This window comes from Pinus tabuliformis, chromosome X (assembly GCF_031772625.1).
Source record: "Pinus tabuliformis cultivar Carrire ecotype Pingquan chromosome X, CPIR1, whole genome shotgun sequence".
In the NCBI taxonomy this organism is placed as follows: domain Eukaryota; kingdom Viridiplantae; phylum Streptophyta; class Pinopsida; order Pinales; family Pinaceae; genus Pinus; species Pinus tabuliformis.
Genome location: NC_142308.1, coordinates 19060017 through 19072926, shown reverse-complemented (window position 1 = coordinate 19072926; position 12910 = coordinate 19060017). Strand labels below are relative to the sequence as shown.

The 12910-nt window shown below is 41.3% G+C and overlaps 1 protein-coding gene across 3 annotated transcripts in view; it reads left to right on the top strand.

Moving 5' to 3' along the window:
* LOC149138115 (HAD-superfamily hydrolase, subfamily IG, 5'-nucleotidase) overlaps window positions 1–12910 on the top strand; it is a 619402-nt gene that overhangs the window by 546729 nt on the left and 59763 nt on the right. For all 3 annotated transcript variants that reach the window (XM_089449021.1, XM_089449020.1, XM_089449019.1), the window contains one exon: window positions 878–922. In XM_089449021.1, coding sequence (XP_089305147.1) covers window positions 878–922 — 45 coding nt within the window. The remainder of the gene's footprint in view (window positions 1–877; window positions 923–12910) is intronic.

Below are 12910 nucleotides of genomic sequence, written 5' to 3'. Positions count from 1 at the left end.
ATTTAGCTAGAAAAATTAATTAATTGACTCTGGAGGGGATTAATAATTTTTCTTCCCTCAAATATTTTAGCCATGGTGTCTGAATGCGAGGGACCATGCACTAAAATATTTTTTACATCAAAATATGACAATTAATTCAACCCTTAGGAGGGGAAATACACATTTAGACCTAACTCTCAAGATATTACCCAATTCTGTGACACAATATGATCTAGTATAAAACCAAGTGTGTGTATAATAAAATAATATAGCTTTGGTGTTCTAATTACGGGGGAACATGCACTAAAGTTATTCCTAAACACACTTATGCAAAAGACTCGATAAACACTAGCACTCACCTAAAACCTTGTCAACGAATTTCACCCTAGCTTTGGGGTTATAGCAGGAAGAAAAACTTTGTCAATTAGGCGTGTTTACAAACACACATAATTCAGGGAGGTTGAAAAGCTTCCTAGGATGAAATCCTTTACCAAAATCAAAGGCTTAACTAGGTGTTGTTACGTAATTAAATGGTCATACTAGCATCATTTACAATAGGCAATGCAGAAATTGGGTTTACAATGATATATTCATGTTGATTGATGACTTTGATCCTCGAAAAATTTTCTCGACTTCCTTATACACTGCTTTCTCGGACTGTTGACAAAATTATGGTCAACAATACCAATATACTTAATATGCTAAAACATTTGTACACCTAAATTTCATTGACCTTAAACCATTTTCGCATTGCAATAACGAGTGTTTGGCATGATATTGTATTCTTACTTGAGCCATTATAAAATAAACAGTGGTGCACTGAGTACATATTTTTAGTACGTTTTATGTAATCTTGGTGCTTTTGTAAGACATTAACATGGCAAATTCTGGATTGCAGAAGGAAATAATGACTCAAAATGAAGATAAGTATCGCTTTCAACAGGTATGTATTTGTCTTTGCTTTCCTGTTTTTCTTGGTCCCACTCCTTGTTCATTTCTTTCTTGGGAGCAATTAATCATGTACTTTTAGATTTTTCACCTTACCTGAATGATTGTTGAACAGACTAGTTAATTGCTTTGGAAATAGAAAGACAACACATGGAAACTTGGAAATGTATTTCATGGGATTTCTTCGCTTTATGGCTGTCTTTCTCGGCTTTGCTGAAGGAGTTCAGAACCACTGTGGAACAGAATGTGATAAAAATGCTTTTGTTCATTTTCTAAAGTTTTCAGATGTTAATAGATAGTACATTTTGATATGAAACTATTTTGGAACAATTTTCTGAAAATTTGCTAAGAAGGTAAAATTGCAAAACCGTTTAAAAGTTCGGAAATGAAATCTTCAATGGACACTGCCATATATAACGATAGCTATTTTAGCATTGAGGCCTGTTATGGCCCAAAATAACCCTTGGACAAAATGAAATGCAACCTGCTGGATAACCACTAGGATGTTCCCTCTTACTGAATCACTCTCCCTCTCACTTCTGGATTGGTTCTTGCCAACCTGAAGGAAGTCTGCCTGAACAGTTTGAAGCTGGAACATTAAGTGTTGGGAGAAAATGCCTCAAACCTGCAATATACTTGTTTTTCTTTAGATCTGCAACTAATTTTTTAAAACCAACAAAGTCAAAGTGCTGACTTATGATATAAATGGTCAAGTCTGTTTGTGCATAATTATGTGTGCACATTATTTAATTATTTGTTCACATCTAATTAATAAATAATGCACAGTAAATAGTTTTATAATTATCAAAATAAAGCATTCAAGTTTTCCATAAAAGGTAGACATACACTTACCTTATATTCATCTATCCATGCATTGATAGATCCTAATTTACCAGGATTCAGATATGGATATGGATGCAGATCCAGATCCAGATCTGCCAGTTTTTTGAAAAGACAAGATCCAGATACAGCAGGAAATGGCAAGTGCAAAAAAACTAATTATATTTTTATTGTTGGAATTTCTAAGTCTAACTGTTAGAAATCCTTCCTGTACTTTCTGATTTATTTCTTCCTACTTGTTCTGTTAATTAACAGGTTATTTACCATGTAAACACTGAAAATAAATACAAGTACAGTCTCAACACATATAAATCATCAATTGAAGGAAAAAACAAACACATAAATGACACCATTATTTTTGGATTAATGTCCCCAAAAAAACCCAATGCCGGAAAACCCGTGCAGCTATCTAAGGGTTTTGTTATTAAGCAGTTTCATAATACAATCTGGATGCCAGAAATGGCTCACCCAACAAAGAATGCCCTCGGCAGTAGTACCTCTCAGTGAGAGACAGATATCAGCCCCAATCTGCCCCTCAAAATCTCCCAGTGTCAGCCACTAAGGTCTGCGTCAGCCTCTCTGGCCCAATGTCACCCCAACTAGCCCTGTGTCAGCCTTTGGAGCCTCTGCATCACCCATGCTGGCTCTCTTTGGCACCGCGTAGCTCCTAGCTACCTCTGCGTGGCGTCTAGCTGGCTCTGCGTCAACCCTCTCCCAGCTTCGGCGCTAATGCTCCCGGTACACTCTTTGGCTCTCTGCTTCTGTATTCACTGCCCCTCAACTGCAACTCTAATGACCCCTTCGATTTCCTCAGCAAGCCCTGCCCCCAAAAATCACATTCTTAATCAACTCAGTGTGTTCTCCAAGTGACCTTTAAGCCTCCTCTTATACCTTTTTCGTTGACAATTCAACGGCTGAGATTAAGTCCCTAATCAACGGCTAAGATTAGATCTGGCTTGATCCATGACTTTTGGACCATTCTAACTAAGTTTTATATTAATTTACATTAATATTTTATTTTCCCTAAGTTTAGACTTAGGGACTCCATTAAAAATATTAATTATTTTAATATCTCCCAAACTGGTTAGATTCTGCCCAAACCATTTCTGGGTATTGGAGATCTCATGTGTTTTAGCCTCTCCACCAATTTTCGTGGCTAGAGCACATCCGATGCTACCCCAAACCAACACTCCCTCTTAGCGAGGACTGTGCTCTAGTAATACTCCTCACTGAGCATCACCCTGATCATCCGCATCGGTCCTTGTGCTGATGCTAGGGCTGCTGCTCAACCTCCTATGTACTGCTACATCATGTACTGCTACCCATGTCCCTGCCATTGCCACTGCTGCATCTGTACAACAGTTCCCTGTACATCTGTGTTGTTGCCCATGGCCCTGCCATTGCCACTGTTGCATCTGCATTGTAAACCCTCTCATCATGCTACATTGTGCTGCCCATAGCACTGCCACTGCTAATTGTTGCACTGCAACTCAGTTACTGAGAAGTAAGTAACTGATCTCCCAACTCTGACATCTCTGTCAGTTCTGCTACTCCTCTTTGGGGCTCCGATAGCAAGGTATAATCCAAGAGGTTGGGTACCTCGAGGATCCTACCCTTCATCACCTGTAGTCCATCTAACTATAGCTCGATGTCTCCCCACTTCCTCTCACAAGGTACATGAGCACTCATGGCACAATCATCATCTGTCTCCACTTCTTTCTCTGCCCTTGCTGGTGCAGCCTTGGTCTTAGAAGCCTCTCCCTTGCTCTTCTTCCTCGGACACTAGCTCGCATAATGACCCAGTTCCCCACAGTGGAAGCATTTGACCTTGGAGAGGTCCTTCTTCTTTCGTTTCTCCTGCTTTCCCTTAGATGCTAGGGCAGCATCCTCCTCTTCCTCCTTCTTGATTCTGACCCCCTTGCCGCTGCTTCCTGCCTTGGTTAGCCTTCTGATCTCTTCTTGACAAAGAGCCACCCACAGTTCCTCCCAATCTGGAAGGGTCGATCTGCCCAGTATGCTCTGGACAAATACCTCCCAATCCTCTGAGACTACGTTCAATGCGGTCCTCACCATTAATTCCTGATCCGGCGTGGCCCCTATGGAAGTCAGCTGATCTCGGATCTCCTTCAATCGACCGAGGAAGGTGTCGATCTGTTCTCCTTTCTGCATCTGATATGACCGCAGCTAATTTTCTAGTAGCATCTTCCTCTGCACGGAAATATGTTGATACAATTTCGTCAGGGCCTCCCACATTGCATTTGTCGTGTCCTTTTCCTGAATATGTGGTACTACATGGTCCTTGACCCTATGAAGGATGATGCTCTTGGCCCTCGCCATTGCCTCCTTGTACTTATCGTTCTTAGTCGGGTCAACTGGGATCTCTATCGTTTTCAATGTGAAGTCTTTGAGACGATTCCTATCTAGAACGAACAAGATCCTGGCCTTCCAGACTACGAAGTTTGAGCCTCCGTCCAGTCTATCCTGATCTCTTACCTCGTTCACTGCCATCTCGCTGCTCCTCTTTTGAGTCTCTCTACTTCCCTCCTGGAAGTTCTCAGTGTGACTCCCTCTGAGCCTCGATTCCCCTCTTGGAAACCCCTCTGCCAATGTCGAGATGCCCCCACTCCGATCGTTAGTGCAGCTGCACCACTGATCTGGATTTCTTGGCTAGAAATCCTCGATAGCAACTCCCTCCTCCTTGGTTTTGCCCTATTAAGTATTGTTTTGACCACAATACCCCACCAACTTCACTCCGCAACTTCTCCACGGCCTCCTATGCCCCAACAAATTGAAGGTTAGAGCCTCTAGACTCTGCAGAGTCCCGGCACCAGCAAAATTCGCACCTCCTAGCCACGGGCATCAATCCTTCTTGACTGAGAAAGATGATCGGGCATTGCGTAGGTCAGCTCTGCTCCTCTTTGCCACTGCACTAATCCTTCTCTCGACTCAAACTTGATGACGTAGGCACTGCGTCACCCCTTCTCTGCTGCTTTTTTGCTAGGAATAGCTTCTATTACTCGAGACAACTGTTTCTGCTGCTACTGCTCTGCTCAGTTGATGCCCTCAGTTTTCCTGTGATCTGCAACCACGCTCTGATACCATGTTGGAATTTCTAAGTCTAACTGTTAGAAATCCTTCTTGTACTTTCTGATTTACTTCTTCCTACTTGTCCTTTTAATTAACAAGTCATTTACCATGTAAATACTAAAAATAAATACAAGTACAGTCTCAACACATACAGATCATCAACTGAAGGAAAAAACAAGCACACAAGTGACACCATTATTTTTGGACTAATGTCCCTGGAAAAACCCAATGCGAGAAAACGGTGCAGCTATTTGAGAGTTTTATTATTAAGTAGCTTCAGAATACAATCTAGGTGCCAGAAATGGCTCACCCAACAGAGAATGCCCTCGACAGTAGTACCTCTCAGTCAGAGACAGATATCAGCCCCAATCTGCCCCTCGAAATCTCCTAGCGTGAGCCACTAGGGTCTGCGCCAACCTCTCTGGCCCAGTGTCACCCTAACTAGCCCTGCGTCAGCCTCTGGAGCCTTTGTGTCACCCACGTTGGCTCTCTCTGGCTCTGTGTGGTCTCTAGCTGCTTCTGCGTGGCCTCTAGCTGCTTCTGCGTGGCCTCTAACTGGCTCTGCGTTAACCCTCTCTCAGCTTCGGCGCTGATGCTCCCAGTACCCTCTCTGCCTCTCTGCTTCTGTATTCACTACCCCTCAGCTGCAACTCTAATCACTCCTTCGATTTCCTCAGCAAGCCTTGCCCCAAAAAATTGAATTCTTGATCAACTCGATGTGTTCTCCAAGTGACCCTCAAGCCTCCTCTTATACTTTTTTCGTTGACAATTCAACGGCCGAGATTAAGTCCCTAATCAACGGCTAAGATTAGATCTGGCTTGATCCATGACTTTTGGACCATTCTAACTCAGTTTTATATTAATTCACATTAATATTTTATTTTCCCTAAGTTTAGACTTAGGGACTCCATTAAAAATATTAATTATTTTAATATCTCCCAAACTAGTTAGATTCTGCCCAAACCATTTTTGGGTATTGGAGATCTCATGTGCTTTAGCCTCTCCACCAATTTTCGTGGCTAGAGCACATCTGATGCTACCCCAAATCAACATTTATATTTTTTTAAAAGTAAGATTTATGTGAAAATAAAAAAAATATACACAAATTTATATATAACTTTTATACATAATATTTGTAATACTTAGCATTAATAATGCATAGCTTCTGTATATATTACAATTAATAATTATAATACATAATATATAACTTAATTATAATATTACATTAGTACATAACTTATAAGAGGTAATAACTAGCCCTGACTAAGGCAGGGCTTGCATCGCTATCACATCCCACAAACTTGGGATCGGTTACCGTTTGTTACCCTTTTTTAGCAGGGGTACTCCAGAGCTTTTTGGTTGTGCCATACAAGCCCAAAGGATGTGCCTTATAGCCTTGTAAAGCCATGTAAGTTTGTGTTGTTTGTGAAAGTGACTCTTGGATCCCCATTGGTCTGGACAACCATGGCTATTCTTGGTATTGTTTGTTTTATGATATGTCTGAATCTATGGCATTGTTGATTTCCCCCTGGTGGGTGGTAACTGTTGGAGAATGTAACTAGTTTCGATCTTCATAGTTTGTGCCATTATATATTTAATGTAAAAAGCAAAAGAAAAGAAACCGAAAAATTATTATTATTTTTCTAGACAAGCATGTTCTTCATGCTTCTGGTTTTTGAGTCAAAAGAGTCAAAGTCCTATTTGGACTTGTTACCCACCACCTATGGGTAGTATATATGGGAGAATTTTTTTCTCCTAGATGGTCCTCAACCAGTAGTCAGCAACCCCTTGCTCGATGTGCCATTTTCTCCACCACCTGAGCCAGCCATGTAGTACCTCGCCCATCTGTTATGAATGTATGTTTGAAGGTGGGCCTCCCGACCCCAAAGGTCTGGCTTTTCATTGGTATAGTTGAGTAGTTTTCATTACTTATCATGGGCACTTTTGGTCATGAATTGGTGCGGGAATTCAACAAAAAGAGTGGGCTAGGTTTGTATTCTTTTCGCCATTGCCCGATTTCGTGGTTATCTTTGTATCCTAGTCCTATGGGATCTCCTTTACTGGCCATTAGCTTTAGGGTTGACACTACATGGGAAATCCTGATTTTGGTTGTGTGGTCCCGCTTTCTGATACCACCTACATTAGTCCCTTTCCCCTTATTTGAGCCCCATTCATTTCTTTTCCCATCTAGTTCCACATGTGTTCACTAGGTCAACATAGCGTTAGCCTCCCCCTCTCTTTGTCCACACCTTGGGTCGGTCCTGGGACAATACCTTGGAGGTTGATGTAGCTAAAAGGAAAGTAAAAAGCATAATTTGGCCACTCTCAACAGGAAATGTACCACAAAATGCAAAAGATGACTAGGACATACAAATTTAGCATGTGGACAAAAGCCAAACATGAGCTCTACCTCTTATTCATGGCCATCACCCTAGTTCCTATGAGCCCTAGATGAGTCCCTTCAGCATTAAGGAACCCATGATTGTCCCAACCCCTGGTGGGCGATGAACTGCCCCACCTTAAGGGGGTATCCACTGCTATATATTACACATCATGCTCTCCATCCCCTAGAGCCCCGAGCAGTTATGAAGAAAAATCAATAAAAGGCAAAAGGCATATGAAGAAGGGTGGAAAAACAAAGGTCAAGGTAACTCATGTACCACAATTTTCTCCCTCCTACACTCATATACCCAGGTGTGGGCTTCCCTTATTATAGCTACCCATGCACCTTGACATGTGGTCTAGATGATTCCCTTGATCCCCCACTCCATTCCATTATTATATCACTTTCCACCTACCTCTTAAAGGATGTACTATGGACATGCCACCCTCTTTAGAGGTTGAAACCACCTAATAGGGTCCTTGGTTAACCCTTTATTGAGCTTGGAGACACTTGTATATATCAAATTCCACTATGGAAAGGCATGCCACCATGAAGTACCCCATTGATCCCATGATTTGTAAGCATTATTACTTGATTATTGTAATTATTTGTGGTAACGGAGGGCAAGGGGACGCATTGGATCTTATGCAAGATTGCAGGTGGGTCTTCATTTAGGGATTGGAATCCCTATACTGGGCCCTAGCCCTCCAGAGGGCCACATTGGCACTTGTAAGGTGAACGTTGTGAGCCATGGGCCTCCACCATAGCAAATATTACTTCATGGATCCCCAACAACATTCATTGATTGCTTGCATTCCACCTTTTGGAGGAGGATGATGCACCTGGTCCACCATGCCCAGCCAACTCCACAGTTGCACCATACACTTGGAAGATGTTCCAAAATGCCTCCCGCTACAGAGGGAGGGTTTATGTCATTATTCCAGCCCTTACATACGGTGTACAGGCATATTTGATCCATTTGAAGACCCATGAGGATGTCCTTGTGCCCCCACCCCCACTTCGGAGCACCACAGGTTCTTGATTGTATAACAAGGGGCCAACCCCTTGTCCACTATGTTTGGAGTCCATTTCTTCATTATGGCACCCTTTGGACTTCACCAAACCTCCTCAAAGGCCCAACAATTTACTTTGTTGATCATTCGACCCTCTTGAGAGGCTTATCTTTATATTATGGGGCTATTTTGTGGGCTTGTCATCAAAAGTTTTGTTATTATGCACATTATTTTATTTGTGGGGCTAAATTAGGCCTAATTAGCTAAATCGAATTCGTTGGGAAGTGTATAAATACAAGTGTGATGAATCATTTTGATCATCATCATCGGGATTGGATCATTCTCTCTTGTGATATTTTCACTGTTCTTTTTGGAGGACGAAATTGGATGAATGGATGAATTTTGATGTTTAGATCTCTTCATTTTTGTCTTGGAGCTTCACTATTGCATATAATGATATTGGATATATACTCTTTCTTACATGTAAGTACTCTTTTAATGTTATTTTGTTACTTCCTTATTGTCACATGCATGTTGTTGGGGATTTTCGCTATAATAGGCTAAATTTACTGCTTTTCTTATGCGAAATTGTGGAAATTTGTCTTTTTATAGCGTTGCATCATGTCATGGGCCATGTATGAATGAGTGAATGTTCCTAGAGATATTTTGTCAAAATTTTATCTTGATAAGTCATCATATATATGTAGCAATTGTCCCATGCCCTAATTGCCATGCAAAATTGTTCTAGAGGCCTCCTTGACTAAATGAAATCATCCCAAGCATTGGAATCTCCTTGACTCCATTTCTCCCAAAGGATTAGGCATTGATCCTCCACTGGTGATCACTCTAAAGCACATCTTTCTCACCTTCTCTCTTTCTTTCTAGGCCTAGCCTCCATAGGTGACCTAGGGCATCATTTTTCTCACAATTCACCCATAAAAAAAAATCGATCTCTTTCCCTCTACTGCGTTGTTGTGTCTCCTAGGAGCCCTCCAAATTTGAGGCAATTCCAACAGTGGGATCTCGAGATATTCCAAGCCCTAGATCTGAGATCGATTCTTGCCCTTGGTTTCCCATTGGCTAGTGACCTCATAGGGATCATTGCATTAAAATCACTGAAAATTTTTCCTTTGATCCCCTTCTCCCCCTCAATTAGGTCAAGCACACCTCTAATTGATCAACTCCACCCACTTGACCTAATTTTGGGTCCACTTGGTCCTATGTGGTCCCACAACCTTTTGAAGATATTTTCACAAAGACCATTTGGAAACCAAGTTTTCACAAGGGTTTCTAGGACTAGGTCCCTCCTTTACAAGTCTTATTTTGCAAACCCTAGCCCTTGAAATCCCCTTGGCCCTTCTTAGAGAGCCTTACACCTTAATTCTCAAGCAAGCAAACCATACAATTGAGCCTCTCTTGTGAATAGGCCTTAGGAGTCACTCCTTATCTCTTCATTGATTCATCCATCTAGTGATTCCCTTTACACTAGATCACCTCCCATCGGGGAAAGTCCATAAAGAGAAGGGAGCCTTAGCTGAGGTGACGGTGGGCTATCGTTCCATTGTTTCCCTTGACCTAGCAGTTGCCCTTTTAAGATTCCCTCCTAGGACCCCTGCTAATTGAGTGGTAACATTTTGGCACCGTTGTCAGGGAGGAAGCAGGTCTACCTTCCTAGTGAATAATTGAGGAATTGATTCATTCAATGACACTTATAATATTCCTCTGGCAACTCCACAACATCCTTCTTAGAAGGCCCAAGGGATGGCTCAGTTGGTCAAGTTCCTGGTTCTAAGTACCTCACCTATGAGGAGGTCATGGGGTCAAATCTCCTCGACGCCCTTGGGGTTAGGCCTTGCTAGTTTGGCCGAAGGGTAGATCCATTCGGGTTGATCTACCTAGATTTTCCCGTGGATGTAGCGGCCTCTCAATGTCTATGAACCACCCTTAAAAAAAACATTTTTCTTAGAATAGAAGACCCTGAAACCATAACTTATCATTGGAGAAAGGATGAAGGACCCCACACTCCATTCTTTGATAAGAGGATCAATAGATTGAAGAAAAAACACAAGCTTTTCACTCCTCTGAACCTTTCCAATATGATTGGTGCCCTTTTTAGTTCATTACTTGAGTATCCGAATAGGCCCAAATTCATAGGGGAGGAAGATCCCCAAGAGCATCTCCTAAACTTTGAATATCAAACATGTGGTGCATCTTACAATGAGTTTAACTGCATGATCGCCTTTGCCACAACCTTAATAGGAAAGGCCCAAGTGTGGTATTTATCTCTTCCCCCATCCTCCATCTCTTCATGGGAAGAATTTGTTAGGGCATTCGAGAAGAGGTGGTTCCATAAAAAAGACATAGTTGAATTATACAAGGGTCTTTTGTCTAGCAAAAGGGGTGAAGATGAATCCATTGCCGAATTCAATCAAAGGTTTAACATGATCATTCATTCTATTCCCCAAGAACTAACCCCCCCAAAAGGAGGTGGCCCTAGCCACTTACTTCAATGCTTTCACAGGAAAATTGGCCTTCGATGTCAAAAACAAGAACCCCACTAGTCTCCTTCAGGCTCAAAATATCATTTTTGATCTAGATCAAGCCATGAGGTAGACTTCCATCAACATGTTGCAAGTTGAAGATCATACCCCCCCTTCGAATGACAAAGAAATTTCCCCTCACAAAGATGACACCTTGCACGAAACTAGCAGAAGAACAAAAGAAGGCCACAAAATGGAGCCCCCTGATCTTACTATGAGAATTCCCCTAAGGTTAGCTTTGAACATGAATGACCCCTTCTATATTGCCCTTGGGATAAATGGCCATACCTTGAGAAATTGTATTCTGAATTCTGGTAGTCCAATTCACATCATGTCCTCAAGTATTATGAAGAAACTTGGACTCAAGCTCTCAAAGAATGTCCTAACAAGATGATCCTAAATTGTGATGAGCTTAGGGTATGTGGAATAGTGGAAGGGAAAAGGGATTTTTTTCATACATATCCTGAAAAGGAATTCACCATGAACATAGTCATAGTCGAAATGAACCCTATTGGAAAATCAGAAAGGTAGAAAAATTTTCTCTTTTTGATAATTACTTGTGATTTCTTCGAGTTATTATTATCTTTCTTAAAGGACACCAAATGTAGGCGCACAGCCAAGGCAAAACTCCTATATAGGGGAAAACACAGTCAAGAACTCTTCCTTTAGTAATTCAAATGAGATAGACCAAGACCCTAGACCAAAAGACCTTCCTCCACCAAGTTAGCTCTTCCTTCTGATAGATGATCTCTTCCAAAGTTACCAAGTGCTAGTTTCTCAAATGCAACTTCAACCCAGAATTTCGACCCCTAGCTTCAGAACTTCGACCTAGCTTTAGGACTACAGTTTTGATCTAGCAATTTTAGTAGCTCCAGCCTAGCAGCTTCATAGCTTCGACCTTGATGCAGCTTCAATGCAATTTTCCCAGCTTCGATGCAGCTTCAGAATTTCGTTGCACATGAGAGAGAGAGAGAGACCCAAAAACTTTGATTCCAACTTCCTTCTTGAACTTCACACTTTTTCTACTCCCAGCTATTGCAATTCGAACTTGTGTGAGATGTGCTTCCAAATGAGTCGAGTTGCTCCAATATATAGTGAGTTTGTGAGGTCGAATTCCCTTGTTGAGGTCGACTTGGTGGAGGAGGCCTAATTGACCTATTTTACAATAAGATAAATTTCTTCTTTGACAAAAGAATCCCAAGAAGGGTTTTTTACAATATGACATGGACAAGGACACTTGACATAAAGCCTAGAAGCCTTCAATGGAGACGTTGACCTAAAAACAATTGACCCAAGCATGAAACCCATGCTTTAATAAGTCAATTTGTTTAATAATAAAATTCCCTTTTTTTTCTTTTGATAAATACATTTCATTATGACTCATGTACAATTATGAAGACCGACACTAGTTACATTCTTCAACACTCCCTCTTAACTAGGGAGGTATTCATAATTACCTATATCTATAGAGTTACATGGTGTTAATCTAGGTTGTCATTGATGTCAATATGGCATTGACTGGGATGGCAAATATTCTTGAGATGCTAGAATGTCATTGATGAAGATGTCAAGTCACTAATGAAGAAGTGCCAAGTGCCAAGTGCCATTCATGTACCTTGATGATCTAAGAGCTCTTGATGACCTTTGTAATGAATGTCCTTACCTTTGATGGTCTTGATGATCTTATGAAGCCATAACCTTAGATGTCCTTACCTCCAATGATCTTGATAATGGAAGACTATACGATGATGATGAAAGACTACATGCTGCATATGATTGATGACACATCACTGCACTATCTTGGGGACATGATGACATTTATGAGCCTATGAGCTTTGATGAAGAAGCCTAACAAAATGAAGCCATCCATGAAGAAGAAGCCCTACACTTTATTTCTACACTCATACAGGACCAGTCACATTAAAAATTATTTTTCACCTCCTTAAAGGCAGAATTCTTCCATGAGACCTACACCATCTTAAAGAGCATAATTTTTCCTTTCCAACGAGCTATTACTCAGCCCGAAACTCCAAGCGGTTTGGGAGATATGAATTTTTTAAGTTAAGGAAATTGTTTTGTCCTTGAGACGACCAATGCAAGCCTACTTATGTCAGCCTACT